Genomic DNA, 20,397 nt, shown 5'->3' with positions numbered 1-20,397 from the left:
AATGAGGAAAATACTCTCAACATCTGTTCTAGGATACAGAACACTTATTTGTTTAGACTAGGTCAAAGTATGATTTATTGCAGAAAAATTAATATAGGCTACTATGTCTCATATTACTTAAAAATTTATATGTTTTATCTAAATTGCTAACCTAAACCTTTAAACAACTGGGGAGGAGGCTTAAGATATTTTGTCTTTATAATTGCCACCAAACTGCTTTTAATTTCTTGGTAGACTGAATATATGTGGTTCTCAAGGCATTAAGAGTAGAGTAGTGAATCTGATAAGCATGGAACACACCCACAGTGCCCTAAATAAAATTTTGTTATCTTTCATTTTACCTATGAAATCCATAACTGTTTAATGCCCCTGGCACAGTGGACATTTTGTTTTGTTTTTATTTGTTTGTTTTTTGTACTGCTGTTAGCTTTTCTGTGTAGCAGCAAGCAGGCTGACTGCATGATGCTGGGATTTCATTATGTTCACTCTTAAACAAAAGCTCTTATTTCAGACAGTATGTGAACAAACCTATTCCGAGTGCAGCATCGTTCTAAAGGATTATTTATTGTAATTGTTTTCTCTATTCACGGGGAATCCTAACTTTCGTGGTTCTGCACTTTATTTCAGTGTCAGCCATTCTGACAGCTAGCACCTGTGCACATTCTGGTTATTGAAATACTTTCTTTTCATACACAGTGATCCTCTCTCCTCATCCTACAGAGTTTACTATCTTTCTAAAAGTCTCCCTAGTTTACACAGTTTGTTGAGAATAATTAGGTTCCTTTTTCAATTTACGTGAAAGCAGGCTAGTATAGTGAAAGCAGCCTCAGACCTAGAATTAGCATTTTAAGGTTTCATTCTTAGCCCTTCCATGAATTCCATGAATTAATTTCCAAAGCTACCTAAATTCAAATATATACATCTATAAGATGAAGAAATTTGGCAATTTTATGAACATTTTTCAACTGCAGAATTCTAGGTGTGCATATTTTATATTCATTTATTTATTCTCTCAACATACATTTATTACCAGTCACTGTGCTAGGTACTGGGAATAATAATATGCACTAAGCTGTCTCATGTCTTAACTCAGTTAATCCTCATGCTCTCACTTTATAGTTGAAGAAACTGGCATACACAAAGCTTAATGACTTGACCAAGTCTGCATGGTCATAAGTGACCCAGGTTGGACTTAAAGCCAGCTACAGAGCCTGACTTCGTAGCCACTGTGTTACATTGCCTGGAAAACTAAGGTGAACTGGAGGAGTTTCCCTTTTCTCATCCATCTATCTATCTATCTATCTATCTATCTATCTATCTATCTAGCATCTATCTATATCTTTTTTTTTTTTTTGAGACAGTCTTGCTCTGTCGCCCCGAGCTGGAGTGCAATGGCACATTCTCGGCTCACTGCAACCTCTCCCTCCCAGGTTCAAGTTTCTCCTGCCTCAGCCTCCCAAGTAGCTGGGATTACAGGTGCTCGCCACCATGCCCAACTAATTTTTGTCTTTAGTAGAGACGGAGTTTCGCCATGTTGGCCAGGCTGCTCTCGAACTCCTAACCTCAGGTGATCCACCTTCCTTGGCCTCCCAAGAGTTTCCCTTTTTAAAGAGTTCACAGGCTACAGAGGAAGGTTGACATGTAAACAAAATGCTACTTTCTAATACTATTGATATACAAAATCATTGGCCTTGCAGCAGTCATTCTTGTTGTTTTAAATGTATTATGACAAAGCTCACAACCAATCTTTAAGGTGCTTATAATTGTCCCCAGTTTTTTTATATAGGAAAGCTGAGCTTCTGAGAAATTAGCTAATTTCCCCAGTATCCCATAGTTTATAAGTGACTGAGCTAAGATTAAAACTCACGTCTGATTCCAAATCCCATTTTGTCACCCTCTGTCACACTCCATTGCATAAACAGAATTTCTCCTTTAAGGTTCTCTGAAATTTACATCTTTATTACTGTACTTATTCTTAACATGAATTACATTTTAAAGGATGAAAAGTTTGCCCAGATTTGCCAACAATGCGTAATAGAACTAAATTATCATCCTTATTAATTTCTCAAAGAATTCACAAAGCAAAAGTCTGAGATTATCCAGAATCATTTGACTGAAACCAAACAGTGGCTTTAAACCTTTGCTCCCTGGCTGTTAGGAGGTGAATTCATGCAGTCTCTATAAAACTTAAATAACTATCAGAAAAACATCGGAATGTCAGGAGTAGGTGGTACCAGAGAGTGATTCCCTCACTTTCTAAACGGGGAGATTGAGACCTAGATTTAAGTCTTTTGCCCAAAGTTGTATAATTAGTTAAGTAACTGAATTAAAAACAGAATTCCGATCTTCTGCATTTCTCTTCTGTTTATTTTCATTATCCTGTAATATCTAAACCCAAAATTTTATCACCTAGTAAATTTTGAAAAAGCAGTTATGCCCATTGATTTATAGGTAAATATAGACTGAATAATTCAGTATATTTGGTGAGTGATTATCTGGCAATCCAAATATTTAAAATGCTTCCAAAGTGACTGAATAAAATTCATCATTAATCTTCATTATATAGATGTCTTTCAAAAGTTGGTTTAGTATCACTATACATCTGAGTAGAAATGAGAGGAGAGGAAACGAATAATATGGCAGTCACAAATAAATTAACATTAAATAAATGTAATATAATAAATGTAATTAAATAAATGTAATGTAAATAAATTAACATTAAATACATGTAAATAAAATAACATTAAATATCATTAACAGATATTTAACGTTATTTTAACATTTATCATTTAACAGATAGAGTGAATAGATAAATAAGAAAGAAATGAGTGAAGACAAGCTAGCAAGCTTCAATGTACCAAGGATGTTTCCCCACAGTTTGGATGCTTTTGTTCCAAATTTATCTGCCGTAATTCTTGTATATACTGCTATTATTTATACTATTTCTACCATACTCTGCCCTTAATCATTCCACTTCTCTCCCTTCACACACATATACACATACACAAAACACACAAACATGTGCATTGTCAGACATAAGCATATTTGGTAATTCCTCTGAAGTTTAATAATGATGATATGGCAAAGACCCAAAGGGATTAACTCAGTGTTGTTCATTCTATAAATGGCTCTCACATATTGGTTTAAAAGAATTCAATCCATAAATTATCTTGCTTCATGTACTGAAGCAACACTTTTTTTCTGGAAGCACTGAGGAAACACGCTGAAAAAGCTGGATTTAGATAAATACAGGTTATAAACTATATGTTTGTACTGACTAAAGTAATGTTTGAAACTTCTAGATCATTTTGAAGAGTATATTTAGCAAAAGGCACCCTGCGATGATTTTCAGGGTTTGGTCCTTTGGCTGCTTATTAGAACATGAATCTAGAGGAATACAGCATCACAAATGCACACATATAAGTTATATAACACACACACACACACACACACACATATGGAGAGAGAGAGAGAGAGAGATATTGAGATTTGCCACTGTTTGTTCTTTCCTGACTTTATCACTTTTCTTCAGTTTGGCGTGGAGTCATTTTCAACCCAGAGTATTTTACCCTGTTAGAAATTGCTTTCTTACCGCTAGCTCATAGTCAAACTCTATTATTCCTATTACTTCGTGTATATTTTTTGAAGTGATGATTGCCAACCTAAAAAGAACTACAAACAAAATAAACACAGGCTCCCATCTAGCAAAACATTTTGCTCTTGTATTAAAGGAAAGAAGTTGTTTTAATTTTCACTTTTAGGAAAAGGAGAAATGATAAAAGTATGCATATTTCATTACTACAGAAGCATGTTGATGTTCCATGAACAAAAGGCAAAAGATCACTCACAGACCCTTAACACTAAATCCTCTTAACAAAGATAAATGTATGGGAGAATACACTTAAGTTAAACTGGATATCAGACTCACTAAGTAAAAATAGTCTTGGCACACTAGTCATTAATTGAACTGTATGTCTAACATTTAAAACAAAGGTCCAATTATGTCTCCCTCAATAGAAAAATTCATGTGTTCTTTAACTGCATGTTTAATAACAGTTTTACTTCAACTGAGGGATTATAGAAATCATAGAATTAAATGTTAACTTTTTACACCATGAAAGTCCCAAAGTGAATAAAAACGGTTTAATTCTTAGTTTTTTTTTCAATTTTGTTGTGTTAAGAAGTATTTTACTTAAGTATTTTTGGGGTAATTATTGATGTTTCTAATATTTAATGTTCAGTACTTTTGGGAAGTTTCCTTCATATTTCTTAGCTCCTCACATCTCTTTTGGTTGGCATTGTTCTCAGTATTATCGTTTTAATCTCTTCTCTTACTCTTGCCATGAAAAGAACAGAAATCTTCCAAGTATTCTTTGTGAATGTAAACAATAAAAGTATTTAAATTCATTTGTTTAATATTCAGATAACCTCTGAGCAGTTCTAGCGTCTCAAGTTTATTCTTTTTTTCATTATGAAACACTGGATCTAAGTGTGCCTATGGGAATTCACTATCTCTCACCTCATTGGTCCTGCTTCACTGCACAATGCTTAACCTTCTTTTCTGTTTTGTCTCGGTCTGACCCAGCCCATTGTACCCTGACTAAACAAACAACATTCTGTCCCACAACTCTTATGAAACTAAGCAAATGACGTTTCTTCTGTCTGGAAGATCTTTCTTTTTTTTTTTTTTTTAATTTTAGAAATCTGTCGAGTTCAACTTAATCCTTTAAACTCCATCAGGGCTAAGGCCTATTAGAAGCTTTCAATGAAACCCCACGGCTGAGTTTGGTGTATATCTTATATCCTTGCATAGCATCTTACGATTGGTTTATCAAAGCACTTGTCACACTGTATTAAAACTATGGGTTTCTTTTATTTTTCTCCTTTCCTGGATAATGGGTTTTGAAAAACAGTAGCCCAGGCTGTAGCACCTTGATTCTCTTATAGTAAGCGGTAAGTAAATAACTAAGTGAATATATAAATGTAGATGTACCAAAGTGTATCATCATTAGAGATGTTATAGGAACTAATACTTTATTTAAAAGACAACTATATGCCTTTTTATCCCGAGTTGTTCCAAATAAGTGTTAATTAGCTTAAAAAGAAACATAAAATACAGAAGAGTATCCTAAATTATAAGCAGATATGAAAGATGAAGTAAATGAAAAGTTAGGGGCATAAAATGGATCCAGAAATAAAACACTAAGGTGATGCCTGTGAATAGAAATAACTCTGTTTTCTTCTAGTCCCATGATAGTGCCTTTGCCCTACTCAAACTTTGAATACCGAGATTTTCCCTTTATTCAAGGTGATGGCCATTTGTGATCTGCTATTTCTTCTAGTCTTAAGTTTGACATATTGCCTAAATTGCCCAAGGTTTTGGAGAAAACTTCAGGAATAGCTTTAAAAAACTGGTCATTTCCCTAGAAGCCTCCTCCTCTTACTCCCCAGTGGCTTCTCATTTCAAGCTTCCATATAATTGTACTAAGTTATACTAATTGGAACATTCAATTCCACATGTTTGGAGCTAGTTATATTGGAAGATAACATGAATATTTGCATAAATGAATATGTAGCAGATGCAAAATAATGCACAAATATGTGCCTGTAACTTATTGGATAAAAAACCTACTTCACAGTGCCCCCGAAAATGACACCCAAAATAGAATTAATCAATTCTATTTTACTGAAAACATGTGTACAAAATAATTTCTGATACCAAATAAAATGGTCAATACTTAGATCTGACTTTCATGAGTAAAAATTGAAGTAATGTCTAGAGCTCTTTTCACCTTAGTCTGGTTGGCTCTTTGTTTTTTTCCAATTAGCAGCTCTCTTTAGTCACATCTGTTTTGTTCTTCAAAATCAGGGCAATTATTAAATGTTTTAATATCTCTGCATCTCAATTTTCTTATCTATAAAAAATGGAATTAGTGCTGCTTCTGAGCAAAAACAGTATGCAAATTTCAGGTTATCTTTATTGAATCCACCTGGGTATTTGGGGCGAAAAAATAGTATTAGAAGTATATTAGTCAAGACACCATCTACTAATTTTCTTGGGAGAAAAAAAAATAATTGTGAGGCAAACCTAATATCTTTCCTCTATTTTGCCTAGTAGAATGATTCACCTGGAGGACTCTAAACTGTTTAACCCTTTATTTATTCAACAACTATCTTTGGACGCCTTTTTATGGACCAGGTACTATTCTAAGTAACAGGAACCCATCAGTACATCAGTGTACAAAGGACAGCAAAATCCTTTTCCACATAGAGCTGACATTCTGGAGTCAGTTCACTTACATTCACACACACACACACACACACACACATATATATATATATAACATTTATAAATTTACAAATATATATATATAAGGTATTATTGCCCTGAATTTACAGAAGTGAAAACTGAGAGTCAGAGAAGTAAAGTACCTCACCCAAGGTTTCAAAGGCCCAGTAAATTATGGAACCGTAAGTTATCTGTTAATACTTACAGTAAATTATATCTGACCATAAGGCTCACATTTCCAAAACTGGCACTCTTAACTGGAAGAATACATACAAATGGAGTGGAGAACAGATGGCCTCTGTCACAAGATTGGGGAACCCCATTCATTTTACTATTACTAGTAACCTTCATATTAAAGGGGTAGGTCTTCCATTCCTTGCTGATTTCTTATCCCTGGGATTCTACTTTCTTATACAAATCTATATTACTGGATTCATCACACTTTCTAAATTTTTCAAATTCTATATTTGACTTCTAATAAATCAGCTTCTTGATTTTCACTGTGAACTTCTCTTTTCTAAACAGATTTTTCCTGTGTCCTGTTTTTTTGTTTTGTTTTTCTTTTTTTTAGTTTATGTAAAAATTTATTTGACCAAAATGTAGAAAAAGTGATACTATTACATATGATACAGTTGCAAGAATCTAAAGTAAAGTGTGGATTTGTTTTGTTTTTCAATTCACTTGAATCCATAGGCTTTCTGAGACTCATTCATTCTTTCATTTTGTAATTTACAATAACAACTATGAACCTAGTGTCCACAAGGCTTCTGCTAAGAAAAGAACATGAATGCAAATAAAATGGGGAATCCGTCCAAGTCTAAATCCACTAGTTCCCTTTGGCTTAGCTAATCAAATGTCTCAATTTTTTTTCTCGTGTGTGTGTGTGTCACAGGTTTAATTATGATAATTTTCATGACCCCTTTTCATTATTTTATTTTTTTTTAAAGTGGACAAGAAATACACGCATACACAAACACATAAGGAAAAAGTTATGAATAAAGACATGGAGAATAAACACCTAAGATCCCGCTACTTAGAAATAACCCATTGCATTAATGCTTACAAATTTCTATCTATAGTAAGGCTTTCTGTGAATAACTCAAAATGAACTGATTTATTCAACCAACCAACTAGCTGTATCTGTATAATCAATTATATAGTCAATTATATCAATTACCTCAACAAACTGCTATGTAATTAAATGGAATAGAAATCCACAGTGACAGGTATGATGTTAGTTATTGTATATGTATATTTTCTATATATAGTGAACGTGGCAGACGTATTAGACAAATAATAAAACATTAAGCTTTTCTAAATTTCAGGGAACCTAAATCTTCTCAAATTGACTTACCGCATAACTGAATCTACCAGAGCTTATGAAAATGTATTATATTTCATCTTGAACCCCAGTTGGGGAAAGGGACAAAGTTTCTCTTCAAATTGTAACTCATGAAGCTACTCTAATTCTATGTGCACAATCAATATTGATTAATAGAGATGAAAGGAAGGGCTGTCTTGAACCTGGCATGATACTATCTTTAGGGAATCTTCAGGTTATCAGGGGATGTGCAGTTCCATGCTGGTAACATAGACCACTGTGCTCAATTTTGGGCTTTGACAAACTAAATTTTGTTCCATAGGCTTTGGCTAATTTCCTCTGGGAAATCAGCTCGGCAAAATCTACAAGTAGCTCTCAGTTTTTGACTTTAAAGGGCCAAGTTCACAAAATTAACACTTTGCAAACCTTTCATAACGAGAAACATTTTCAGATATACTCACAATCACATCTCCTTCACACCTGAGATATCACTTATATATGTGTGGCATCAGTATTAAACACAATTAGTAGTAAACAAAACCAGTATTAAACAGTTTTTCATGGAACATTTGGAAAAGGGTGAATTATCAAAGGTATGATTCAGGGAGAAGCAAATGGCAAAACTGATTGTTTAAAATCATTTGAAAATCCTGTTGGGTCTATTTTCTTAACATGAGACAAGTTAATATTATGTCTGCAGCAATATGTCGACTTATTACTGTACTTATCTACCTGAAATTTATTCTTAAAAAAGGTAGCCTCTGTCATGATTTAAAAAGCACTTCCCTACTGTTTTAAACTTTTAGCCCTTTTTCCTACTGTTTTCTCTAAGTTAAAGTGATTAACAAAATCTTATTCTCTACCTATTCTAGAGTGTCTGACACCCTGATAAAGCCACTAAAACACCTTTGTTAGCCTGATAGAATGTCTTCAGGCTCTACCTAAAATGTTCCAGCTCCCATCTTGTGTTAGAAGAGAATTCTACATGGGTCTTTCCCATTTCTGCACATTTTGTAAGCAGAAACACTGACAGCTTTTGTTCCTATTTTTTCAGTCTTGGAAGACAGAAGTAGTTCTCCCTGTGGAGTAAAGGGTGGATTTGTTTACAATCCAGTTTAATAAAGATAATTTCTCTCTCTATGGCAAAAGGCCAGGTTTGTTTGCTGCCATTATATATTTTTTAAAAAAGAGTTTTCTAAAGCTCAGGGTGCTTCAACTATGACATAAACCCACTGTGTACGGTTGTCACCCAGCCCTCATCTTATCACCTTGTAGTAACTGGGTCTTAAGGAACTGATGCCAGAAACTGATAATACTCTGACTACTTCTATTGCTATGAGTAATACACTGCCTTTTGTCTTTGTCCGCTGCATCCCTGAAACTGCTGTAGATTCTTCAGCGTTCCTCGTATCTTTTTTCCCCCAGTTTCTGTTCTTTTGCATTATGGATAGACTCTCTTCCATCTATTTAGTTCCCTAGTCAAGTTTCTGCCCCCTTAAGTTGACTTTCTTGGTCTAAATTTCCTGCTTGACTAGGGAAAAGAGAATCCGATTAAATAAGTGGCAACAAACTAAAGTCGGAGGAATAAAAAGTGTTAATTCAAAAACAACTGTGGCTTGTATATGGAGTATAGGTCCCATGCAAATCTGTACAGCAGCTGGGTTTTCAATTTCATCCCTATCAGAGACATCATTTTAAAGACCTGTTGGGTCTTGGAGTTCAAGAGGATTGCTGGGCTGGGTGCCTTATTTATTTGACAGATTTTACTCTGCTTTTTCATTTCTTAGTGCTCACTGCTAAAAATATTATTTCTTTAGTAGATATATGTCTCTCTTCCCTCCCCTCCACTTCCCAAGCCCTCAACCCTCCAACAATAAAATCAGTATACACATATTCAGAAAAGCATGGCTAGTGATAAATGATCAGGAATTTTTACTTGTTACCTCTTATTTCAGAGAGTTCCAGAGGGATGAGCAGTAACCCTCTGCAATAAGAGTCCTGAGAATCAGTGGGAACCTCTTAAAATTCAGGTTTCCAGGCCATACACTTCCCACCCCAAGGATTCTGATTCAGCATGGCTGATGTGGGTCCCAGGAGTTTTCCATTTTTTATGAGTTTCTTTGGCGATTTTGCTACAATTTGTTTGCAGAACACTCCGTGAGAAATCCTGCTCCAAAAACTGCCTCCTGACTTGGTATCGTGCATATTTGTGCAGTATAATAGAGACAGTTCAACCCTAAGTATACAGATTAGTCACTGACAAATGTTAGTTGATGACAGTGATTTGCTCTGGTGTACAGCTCAACTGTTAGGAGTGTTTTGAAAGTTATTTTTTGGCCCATGAGACTGAAAGACTCATATTAATACGAAACAACTGCTGATTAGCTTTAACATTTCTGGATATATTTGGAACAACTTCTTCTGATCTGTGGCATAATACCACGTGCACATTATTCACAAGGACCATATATAGAAAGACAAGTAAGTAGAATTTTAAAAATGAAAACTATAGTTTGTAAATACTTTGGGTAAAATACAATTATCCCAAAGGTATTTTATTTGAAGAAGTTAAACAGTATGAACGTTTTTTAAGATAAAGACTTAGGGGAGATTTTTGAAACGTAAAAACGATTGTAGTCATTACTGTTGAGATCATAAGATATATAATAGGATGTTACTGGAAAATCATCTTATATCACTGTGGTGGGAACATTGAGGAAAAGTGTGTAACATACTAGCATTGACGGTTCTGCAGGTATCCAATTTATATTCTAACTTCTAAACAACAATGCTTATAGAAAAATTCTTTCTTCACTTCCTTTTTCCCAAACAAAATAGAAATAGGTCACCCAACTAACAGAAGCATCACACTTCAGCTCTTTTCTTTGAGTACAGAGCAGTATACTTCATTTTCATCAGGTTTGATTGGGAGTTACACACTTACATTTAGTGTTAGTGCACTTCAGGTAAAGCTCACGAGGAAAACACCAGCATATGGATACAGTGCTTTTGAGGTAAGGACACCAAAGTTCAGAACGCCAGGGACTAGGAGAGTATTAAACACATGTCACTCTGTACAACAAACTGAATTATTGTGGGTTTACTTGGGACAATTGTTGTTACATTAACCAATTTAACCAACATTTCAACATCTACACGTCTTCAGGGTTAGTAGGTGATTTTTACCAATAGATAACCTCTTACAAACAGCAGCACAAATTTCAATCAGAATTTTTCAAGGTGTTTTATCTTTTCTCAGAACTTATCTTGATAAAAGATGATGACACTTACAGTTCACAACAACTTTTACTTTCCTCACATCTGGGAATGACACATCATTTTCCGCACTGCATTCATATTCCCCAGCCTGGTCCCTTGTAATTCCATAAATGTCCAAATATTGTCCATTTTCAAATGGTTTTGCTATAAAAAAGAATACAGCATGTTTAATTGTAGCCGCCTGAGGCTTCATTCAAGTAAAACAACAATTTCATGACTTCCTACAAGATATTGCTGACAAAACAAGTCCAAATGAAACTGGGGAATTATTAAACCTTTTGTTCTTCTATGTTCAGAGGAAAACTCAGAGAAAAAGCAGAAGCAGAATGAGGTATAACAACTATTTCCCCAGAACAGGATATACATGTGTTCTTTTTAATTGATTGTGGTCTCCTAACCTCTTCACACATCAAATAGACTCTGCACATTTCTGTAATTGAGTTCAACAACCTCTGAGCAGTGCAGATGAAATTCACTAATATGACTTGGTACATATTGACTTTTCTACCGTGTGAGCTAGGAATTTGACACTTAACCTAACTCAATGTTACTTTTCTTTTGGGGGAAATCTCCTACCCTTATTCAAGGATTCAAGTCAGATGTCTTGAAAAAAGTATAGAGATATATTTAACCATTGCTATATTTTGGTTTTGAAAATTATTAATGCTGAAAAGAAAGGTACAGTGTACATGCTATATACAACTCACACAATAAATCTTGGAAAAATCATTATGACTCTCTAAGGGTTAAGTTTTCATAAAAGCAAAATAAATTATCTTTATTTTTAAATATTCATGGGAAAACATTCTATGTGACAAAAAATAGCAGCATAACAGAAATATAAAGATGTAATAACAGAAGAAAGACTACCCCCAAATGAATGAGATTTGAGAAAATAAAGGCTCCTTCCTTTAATAATGGAATTTTTGTTTATTTGAAAGCATTGAGTCATTGAGCAGGATCCTAATTATCAGAAGTGTGGCAAAGAAAGAATAAGCCTTTGTGAATTTCAAGAGAGGAGACCCTTCTACATCCTTGTACAGGCCTTGAAAAAAATCACATTCCAGTGCGTATCAAAGGGAATTGTGGAATGAAGCAATGCTTCTATTAAATTGCTTGTTTTCAAAAGTCAGTATTATTTTTATCTTCCCCTTTCTATCTTGTCAAAACCACTGTAATGATATAGAAGTTGGAGAACTAGTAAGAATGTTCCATTTTAATGAAACAAACAAAATAAATTTTAGTTATGGCCCTCCAAGTCTAAAGTCCATCCCAATAATTTTCCCCCAATGTTCCCCCATGTACTTCTAGATCTGGGCCTTTATTAACTATGGCATGGTCTGCCCCCCAGGTAACTGTGAGTTTGCTAATTGAAACCTTCAGTGTTTAGAATATATATGATTAAGTTGTATTTCCATTTATCTATCTAATCCTAGTTGTACAGAAGGGGAATGTAAAACTTCTGAAGTGGTAGGTGGCTCTTTTAGTCTTATTTTCACTATTGTAATGAAGATACTCTAGGCTTAAATGTGTCTGTAAAACTCATTGAAATATATATAAAAAAAACACTTCACTTTCAAGAATTTTTAAAATATAACTTAAATTATAAAGAGTAAGGATGGTATTAAATATAAATTAAAGTATGAGGAACATTAATATACTACATCAGGTACTGATGTGAAGACATGAGATTTGGAGGGGTCAGGGGCAGAATAATACGGTATGGCTGTGCCCCAACCCGAATCTCCACTTGAATTGTATCTCCCAGAATTCTCACTTGCTGTGGGAGGGACCCAGGGGGTAATTAAATCATGGGGGCTGGTCTTTCCCATGCTAGTCTCATAATAGTGAATAAGTCTCATGAGATCTGATGGGCTTATCAGGGGTTTCTGCTTTTGCTTCCTCCTCTTTTTTCTCTTCCTGCCACCATTTCGCCTCCCACCATTTTTCTGAGGCATCCTCAGCCATGTGGAACTGTATGTCCGATTAAACCTCTTTTTCTTCTCACTCTCAGGTATGTCTTTATCAGCAGTGTGAAAGCGAACTAATACAACAACATAATAGAAAATTCAGAAAGTTTGGCATTTCGTTACAGAAGGTAGATTAATCTTTTTTTTTTTAGCCAATGATTGATCATGTCATACATAAAAATATTTACCTTTTTAAATTTTTATTATTATGTGTAAGGAGCCATATGCTCTCTTAAACTCTACATTTAAACTTATGAGGTAAATTCCATTACATAGAATAAGATTATGATAGTTAAAGAGATTAAATATCTTGCTAAAGAACCCAGTGACACATATGAAACCCAGAACTAAAAAACCTACATGCCTGATTTGTATACGACTGAAAGGCTACATTAATTCTCTCATTTGTGAATGGTTACTTAGCTCACTAAACTAAATTAAAACATGTATGTGTCATTCTTAGAACTATACAGCACTATATAAATGTTAATTTAATCTCTGAAAGATGCTATTTGTACTTATATCAGTTGTCTATGGCTGCCATAACAAATTACCACAAATTTACTGCTTAAAACCAGTAAATTAACCACATGCCAATTTAATATCTGAAAAATTCTATTGGTACTTGTATTAGTATTTTATTGCTGCCATAACAAATTACCACAACTTTACTGACTTAAAACCATGCAAATGTATTTCCTTATAGTTCTTTAGGCCAGAAATCCAGCAGAAGCCTACGGTAACCAGAATAATGGGCCCCCCCAAAGTTATTCACCTCCTATTCACTAAAGTGATTAGCTTATATGGCAATAGGAACATTGCAGAGGTGAATAATGTTAAGGACCTTGAGATAAGGAGAGTTCTGGGAGGGACAATACTAATTGCATGAATTCTTAAAAGTAGAAGAGGTAGATAGAAGAGTGAGTCAAAGAGATGAAAAATGATAAAGGCTCTACCAATCACTGTTGATTTTGAATATGGAGAAGTAGAGTATGAGCCAAGAAAAGCTGTGGCCTCTGGAAACTAAAATGTCCCTCAGCTGACAAATACAATTAACTATTCTTTATAACCTCCAAAAAGGGACACAGCCTATCAACACCTTGCTTTGAGTCTGATGAGACCAGTGCTGAGCTTCTGACCTACAGAATTGAAAGATAATAAATTTTTGCTCTTTTTAGCCACTAAGTTTGTGGCAATTGGTTATAGCAACAGTATAAAACTAACACAGCGTCTTACTGGATTAAAATCAGTGTGTCAGAGGTTCAGGATTCTTTTCTGGAGATCTGTTTCTTTGTTTTTCAGGTTGTAGGGAGAATTAAGTTTCCTGCTGTCGCAGCAGTGAAGTCTTCATTTTCTTGGTGGCTGTTAGCTTATGGCCATTTCCAACTTTTAGAGGCTACAAGCATTCCCTGACTCATATTCCCCTTTCTCCATTTTCCAAACCAGCAAATGTTGGGTCAAGTCTTCCTCCCACTTTGAATCTCTACTGCCTCTACTCCAGTCTCAACTCTCTGACCACTCTGCTGTTTTCTTCTTTCACTTTTAAGGATTCATGTGATTAAACTGAGCCCACCTGCCTAATCTAAAGTCATTTCCTCATCTCTAGCTCCTAACCTTAATCACATCTGCAAAGTGTCTTTTACCAAGTAACATGGTCATATATTCCAAAGACTAGGGCATGGACATCTTTGGAAGCCATTATTCTGCACAGTTTTCTATCAATTTTCCTTAGATTTTGCAGTTCTACTTGCATACACAAATTTTAACTTAATTATAATATTTTTCAAAAGCAATAGGTAAAGAAAGACACGTGGTGTAATTTATAAATTGCTGAGGTTATTAATCTCTCTGAATAATACAAATGAAGTTCAGAAAAATAAATTTAATGAAGACATTCATTTTGAAGGAAAAAAAAATTTCATGACACTATACCACAAATCTATCAAGTAATGTAAGTCTGAGAAGTGCTGTTAGAGCACAGAAATAATGGAGTTTATGGAGCAATAAGACGGTGGGTACATGAAATTATGGAAGTCATCTACTGAAATGATTCTAACAGGTTTCAAAAGCAAATAAAAGTAACTAGTAAGAAAAACTTCAAGCTTTTGATTTTTTTTGGTTACATGTTTGTAATAATCCAGCAGAGAGCACTGAAGGAAAATTTTTAAATCAGCTCAAAATCAATTATTTCTTTTCTTCCTGCCTTCCTACCTACCTTATTTTCTTCCATTTATACATTCATTCAGTGGATATTAATTGTGACAAGATCTCTGACCAGTGAATAAGATTGTTTCCCTTTCAAAGTTTATTGGGAAACAAAAGTATATTTCAATTTCAATAAAGTATGATAACTACTACATTTGGGGTAAATATGGGGTGTTATACTGTCATAATTGCACTGTCATAACTTAAAGGAAGATTTCTGAACATTTGGTTATGCCAGAATGGTAATTTCATAGGAGTAGGTAGAAGTGACTCTGGAGCTATAAAGGGAAGTTATAGCCTAGAAGGCCTTGTATTCCATGTAAAGAATTTGGAATATAAATTGAGGAATTATTAGAATAATGTAAGTTAAAAAGTATTAGAATATTTTAAAGCATTACATTTCTAAATACTACATATTTTTAAATATTACATTTTAAAAGATAACTCTGGCATTCAGATCGCTATTATATTTAGGAACAATGGCCAGACTTACCTTCTTGCCATAAACCACTAAAGAATGAGCAAAACTTATTTAAAAAAAAACCTTTCAGACACTGGACAGTAAGAAGCACAAAACTTTGATCTCTAATGGAAGAGAAGTAAACACAGTGACCCCCACAATTAATATTCATGGCTTTCTATCTCATGCAATTTTCAGACACCAAGCTCAGAGAGGTGGAAACTAGAGCCCAGTGGTCTTGCATTGTCGAGGAAAGAGAGATTGGAATTCAGGTAGACCGAGGGGATGGAAGTAGTGGTGCAGGTTTCAAAGAGAAGGAACTCATACAGACAAAAAGCTACAGAAATCAACGTGTGTTTTCTTGTTGTTGTGGAGTACTAGGCTGTACTTGCATAGGCAAAAAAGCCCATAAATCTGAAGAAAAAGCAAACAACTGGGCATTTGTAAGACAGACAATTTCTAGAGCTCAAACAAGGTAAAGAGACATTGATCTTTGATCAACAAGAATATAACCACCAGAGACTGATGGAGATTCCAAAGGGCTAATGCCTTAGTTGTATGGCTGAATAAAAGCCAGAATAAAGACTCTTTTTGGCCTGTCCTTTAAAGCTTCATAACAAGGTTTAATGGACCAAAATAATTTGCAGGTGATACAGGAGCCTGTTTAAAAAAACAATCCAACACTCTTTAAAGGAATAAAACAAAATCTATAACACTTAACAACATAATGACCAATATCCAATTTTAAAAATGACTAAACATTTAAAGAAACAGAAATCTCTGAACTATAACTAGTGGAAAAACAGTCAATAGAAAGAGAACTAGAAATGAAAAAAAAAATGGAAATAAGAGAAAAAATTAAATACAGTTGGCTATAATTATGTTGAAGTCTTTACAAAAAATAAATATAATGAAGAAACAAATGGCAGATAGAAAAAAATGACACAATAAACATTATTTACATAGCAACACAAAATATATGAAATTAAGTATTAATTGGAAGAAATTAACAGTGTATTAAACACCAAAGAAAAAAATATTGTTAACTTGAAGGCAGAGCAAGAGTACATAACACTTCCAAATTGAAGCAGAGAGAAAAATACTAAAAACCAAACAAACAAATAAAAATACAGCGCCTCGATGATATATGGAAAAATAAAATATTGTCATATATAAATATCGGGGGTCCCATAAAGAGGGCAGAAAAAATATATTAAGAAATAAAGGTTGAATGGTTTCTGAATTTGATGCATACAATAAAATAGCAAATATAAGAGGTTAATCATGTCAAAGAAAAGTAGACGAAGAAATAAAAATCATACAAAAGAATATCATCATTAAATTGCTAAAAAACAGAGGAAAAGAGAAAATCTAAAAAGGAGCCAGAGATAAAATACACATTTTACACTAAGAAACTGAAATAAGAATTATTGCAGACTTGTTTAAAACTATGCAAGCCAAGAGAAAATAGAATCTCTCTCTCGCTCTCATTCTCTCTCTCTCTCTCTCTCACACACAAGATTTAAAATCAATTTTGTAAGCTTTGACCTTAAGAAGTTGGAAAAGAAAGAACAAATAAAAAGCTAAAGTAAATAGAGTTATGGAAATAGCAAAGATGATAAATTATTAAAATTGAAGATGAATAGTCAACAGTAAAACTCAATGAAACAAAAGCTAGTTCTTTAAAAGATCACTAAAATGGATAAATCTTAACCAGACAAATAAAGAACAAAAAGAGATGACACAAGTTACCAATTATCAGAAGTGAAGGAGAAAAATAGTACACCTCCAAGAAAAATTAAGTAGCTATTAAGCTAATATTAAGACAAACTACTTGTCAGTTAATTTAACAGTTTAGATTAAGTGTACAAATTTCTTGAAAAATAGAAATTTCTATATTAATTTAGAAAAAACAAAAAATCTGAATATTTAGTATATGCAGTTGCAATAAATTGACTTTATAATTAAAAGATCACTCACAGAGAAAACTTCAAGATCATATCTCTATTAAACCTTTAAGAAATAAATTATACCAAACCTACACAAATTCTTTCTGAAAATGGAGTGGGTTAATGCTCCAATTCATTTTATGTCACTATTATTACCTTAATATCAGGACGAAAAATATCAAAAGAAAAAAATAATAACTCCTAAGAACATTGACACAAAAATCTCTTAACAAATTTTTGGTATACCAATCTAGGGATATATTAATATGATAATACACCATGATCAAGTAGAGTTTATCCCAAGGTTGAAAAGATGATTGTGTAACCAAAAAAAAAAAAAAAAATTAAACAATATGAATCACTACATTAACAACAGTAACAATATATGGGTATATTAACGTGCAGATAATTCATTGAAAAATTCAACATTTATTCAATATTTTAATTTTTTTCATAAAAATTGGGATTGAGGAGAATTATCTCAACCTGCCAAAGACTTCTATGAAAAATAACATCTGACTTCATACTTAATGATGAAATGATGTTTTCTTACTAATATGAGGATGAAGGCAAGGTTATCTACTCTAACCTATATCTCACATTTTATACACAAATTAACTCAATATGCATCATTGACTTAAATGTGAATCATATTACCATAAATACGATTTAGAAGGAAACAAAGAAGAAAATCTTTGTGACTCTGGGTTGAGCTAAAGGTGTTTGGATATTACACAGAAAGCAAAACTATATAAGGATATACTAATACGTGGATTTCATCAACATTTTATAAAAACAAAAACTTTTGCTTTGGAAAAGACACCATTAATTACATAAAAGGAAGGAAACATTTTTAAACCACATATTAGACAAAGAACATGTGTCCAGAATGTACAACAAATTTTGAAAGTCAGTAAAAACATACAACCCAATTAAGAAATGGGCCAGGCCTGGCGTGGTGGCGGGCGCCTGCAGTCCCAGCTACTCAGGAGGCTGAGGCGGGAGAATGGCGTGAACCCAGGAGGCGCAGCTTGCAGTGAGCTGAGATCACGCCACTGCACTCCAGCCTGGGCGACAGAGTGAGACTCAGTAAAAAGAAAGAAACAGAGAAAAGAGAAAAGAAAAGAAAGGAAAAGAGAGAAAGGAAAAAGAAAGAGAAAGAAAGGGAAGAGAGAGAGAGAGAGAGAGAGAGAGGGGGAAGGAAGGAAGGAAGGGAGGGAGGGAGAGAGTGAAGGAAGGAAGGAAAGAGCGAGCCAGAAGGCAAGAGGCAGACCAAGATGGCAGAATAGAAAGCTCCAGGTATCATTCCCCCAACAAGGACATCAAGTTAACAACTATCTACACAGAAGAAAAACACTTTCATAAGAACCAAAATTCAGGTGAGTACTCACAGTACCTGGTTTTAACTTCATATTGCTGAAAGAGGCACTGAAGAGATTTTTAAAATAACAGTCCTAAATCACCAATGCCACCCCCTTCCCCAGCCCTCCGGATGCAGCTGCGCAGTGCTCAGAGCATCTTTGGATACTGGGGGAGGGAGACCACAACAACTGTGAGGCATTAAACTCAGTGCTGTCTTGTTAGAGCAGAAAGGAAAACCAGATCAAACTCAGCTGATGCTCATCGGCAGAAGGAGGATTTAACCCAGCCCTAGCCAGAGGGGAATCACCAATCCGAGTGGTACTTCACCACTGAGGCCCAAATCTTCATCTCTAAAAAATTGAAAAAATCCAGGCCATAAGGACTGCAACCTATGTGATCCTAGGAAAGAGTGGAGAGGACTTTGTCTTGCACCTTGAATACCAGCTCAGCAACAGCAGAATAGGGCAGGGATCAGACTCAAAAGGCCCCCATTCCAGGCCCTAGCTTCCAGATGACATTTCTAGACACACCCTGTGTCAGAAGGAAACCCACTGCCTTACAGAAAAGGACCCGATCCTGCCAGCATTCATCACCTACTAACTAAGGAACACTGGGCCCTGAATAACCAGCAACGATACCCAGGAACTACACTGAGGGTCTTGGTGAGCTTCTGAGATTTGCTGGATTCAAGCGAGACTCAGTATATCACCAGCTGATGATTATGGGACACTGGGGGAGGGAGACCACAACAACTGTGAGGCATTAAACTCAGTGCTGTCTTGTTAGAGCAGAAAGGAAAACCAGATCAAACTCAGCTGATGCCTATCCACAGAAGGAGGATTCAACCCAGCCCTAGCCAGAGGGGAATTGCCAATCCAAGTGGTTTGATTGAGAGTGCTTGAGAAAAGCAAAGGAAAAAAGTTAAGGGGTCTTTGTTTTGCACCTTAGGTCCCTACACTGCCACAGGGGTTGGAGCACCAAGTGGGCTCTTGGGCTCTCTGATTCTAGGAGCTGACTCCTGGGTGGCATTTCTGGACCTGCCCTGGGCCAGAGGGGAGCCCACTGCCCTCAGTGGTGAGTTCTAGGTCAGGCAGCATTCACACAAGCTGACCTAAGATACTTTAGGTCTTAAGGGGACATCAGTGCTAGGCTGAGAGTGCTCCTCGTGGCCAGGGTTGGGGGTGGCTATAGGGTGAGGCTCCTCTGCCTTTGGAAAGGGGAGGGAAGAGTGGGCAGAACTGTGTCTTTCAGTTTGAGTGCCAGCTCAGCCAGAATACAATAGAAGATCAGGTATACTTCTAAGGTTTCTGACTCTATCCCTGACTCTCAGATGGCAGTTCTGGACCCACCCAGGGCCTGGGGGACCTCGCCATCCTGAAAGAAAGGACGTGAGCCTGGCTGGCTTTTCTGCTTGCCGACTCTAGAGCCCCAGGGCTGTGAGTGAAAACACGTGGTAGCCAGGGAGTCATTACAGCAGGCCTGGGGAGAAACCCAGAGCTATGTTGACTTCAGGTGTGACATTATGCAATCATGGTGGTGGCCACAGGGGTGCTTGTGTCACT

General features: G+C 35.3%; 1 protein-coding gene across 5 annotated transcripts in view; it reads right to left on the bottom strand.

The window, feature by feature from the left end:
* The window catches only part of NEGR1 (neuronal growth regulator 1), a 906,728-nt gene that overhangs the window by 297,754 nt on the left and 588,577 nt on the right, over positions 1-20,397 (bottom strand). For 4 of the 5 annotated variants that reach the window (XM_058439668.1, XM_032155583.2, XM_058439669.1 and 1 more), the window contains one exon: positions 10,902-11,033. The exons of the other annotated variant lie outside the window; for it this stretch is intronic. In XM_058439668.1, the coding sequence (XP_058295651.1) occupies positions 10,902-11,033 (132 nt within the window). The remainder of the gene's footprint in view (positions 1-10,901; positions 11,034-20,397) is intronic. 5 annotated transcript variants of the gene reach the window in all.

Source organism: Hylobates moloch, unplaced genomic scaffold, assembly GCF_009828535.3.
Source record: "Hylobates moloch isolate HMO894 unplaced genomic scaffold, HMol_V3 SCAFFOLD_5, whole genome shotgun sequence".
Taxonomy (NCBI): domain Eukaryota; kingdom Metazoa; phylum Chordata; class Mammalia; order Primates; family Hylobatidae; genus Hylobates; species Hylobates moloch.
Note: the sequence above shows the minus strand (reverse complement) of the source record. Positions and strands in the feature narration are given on the sequence as shown.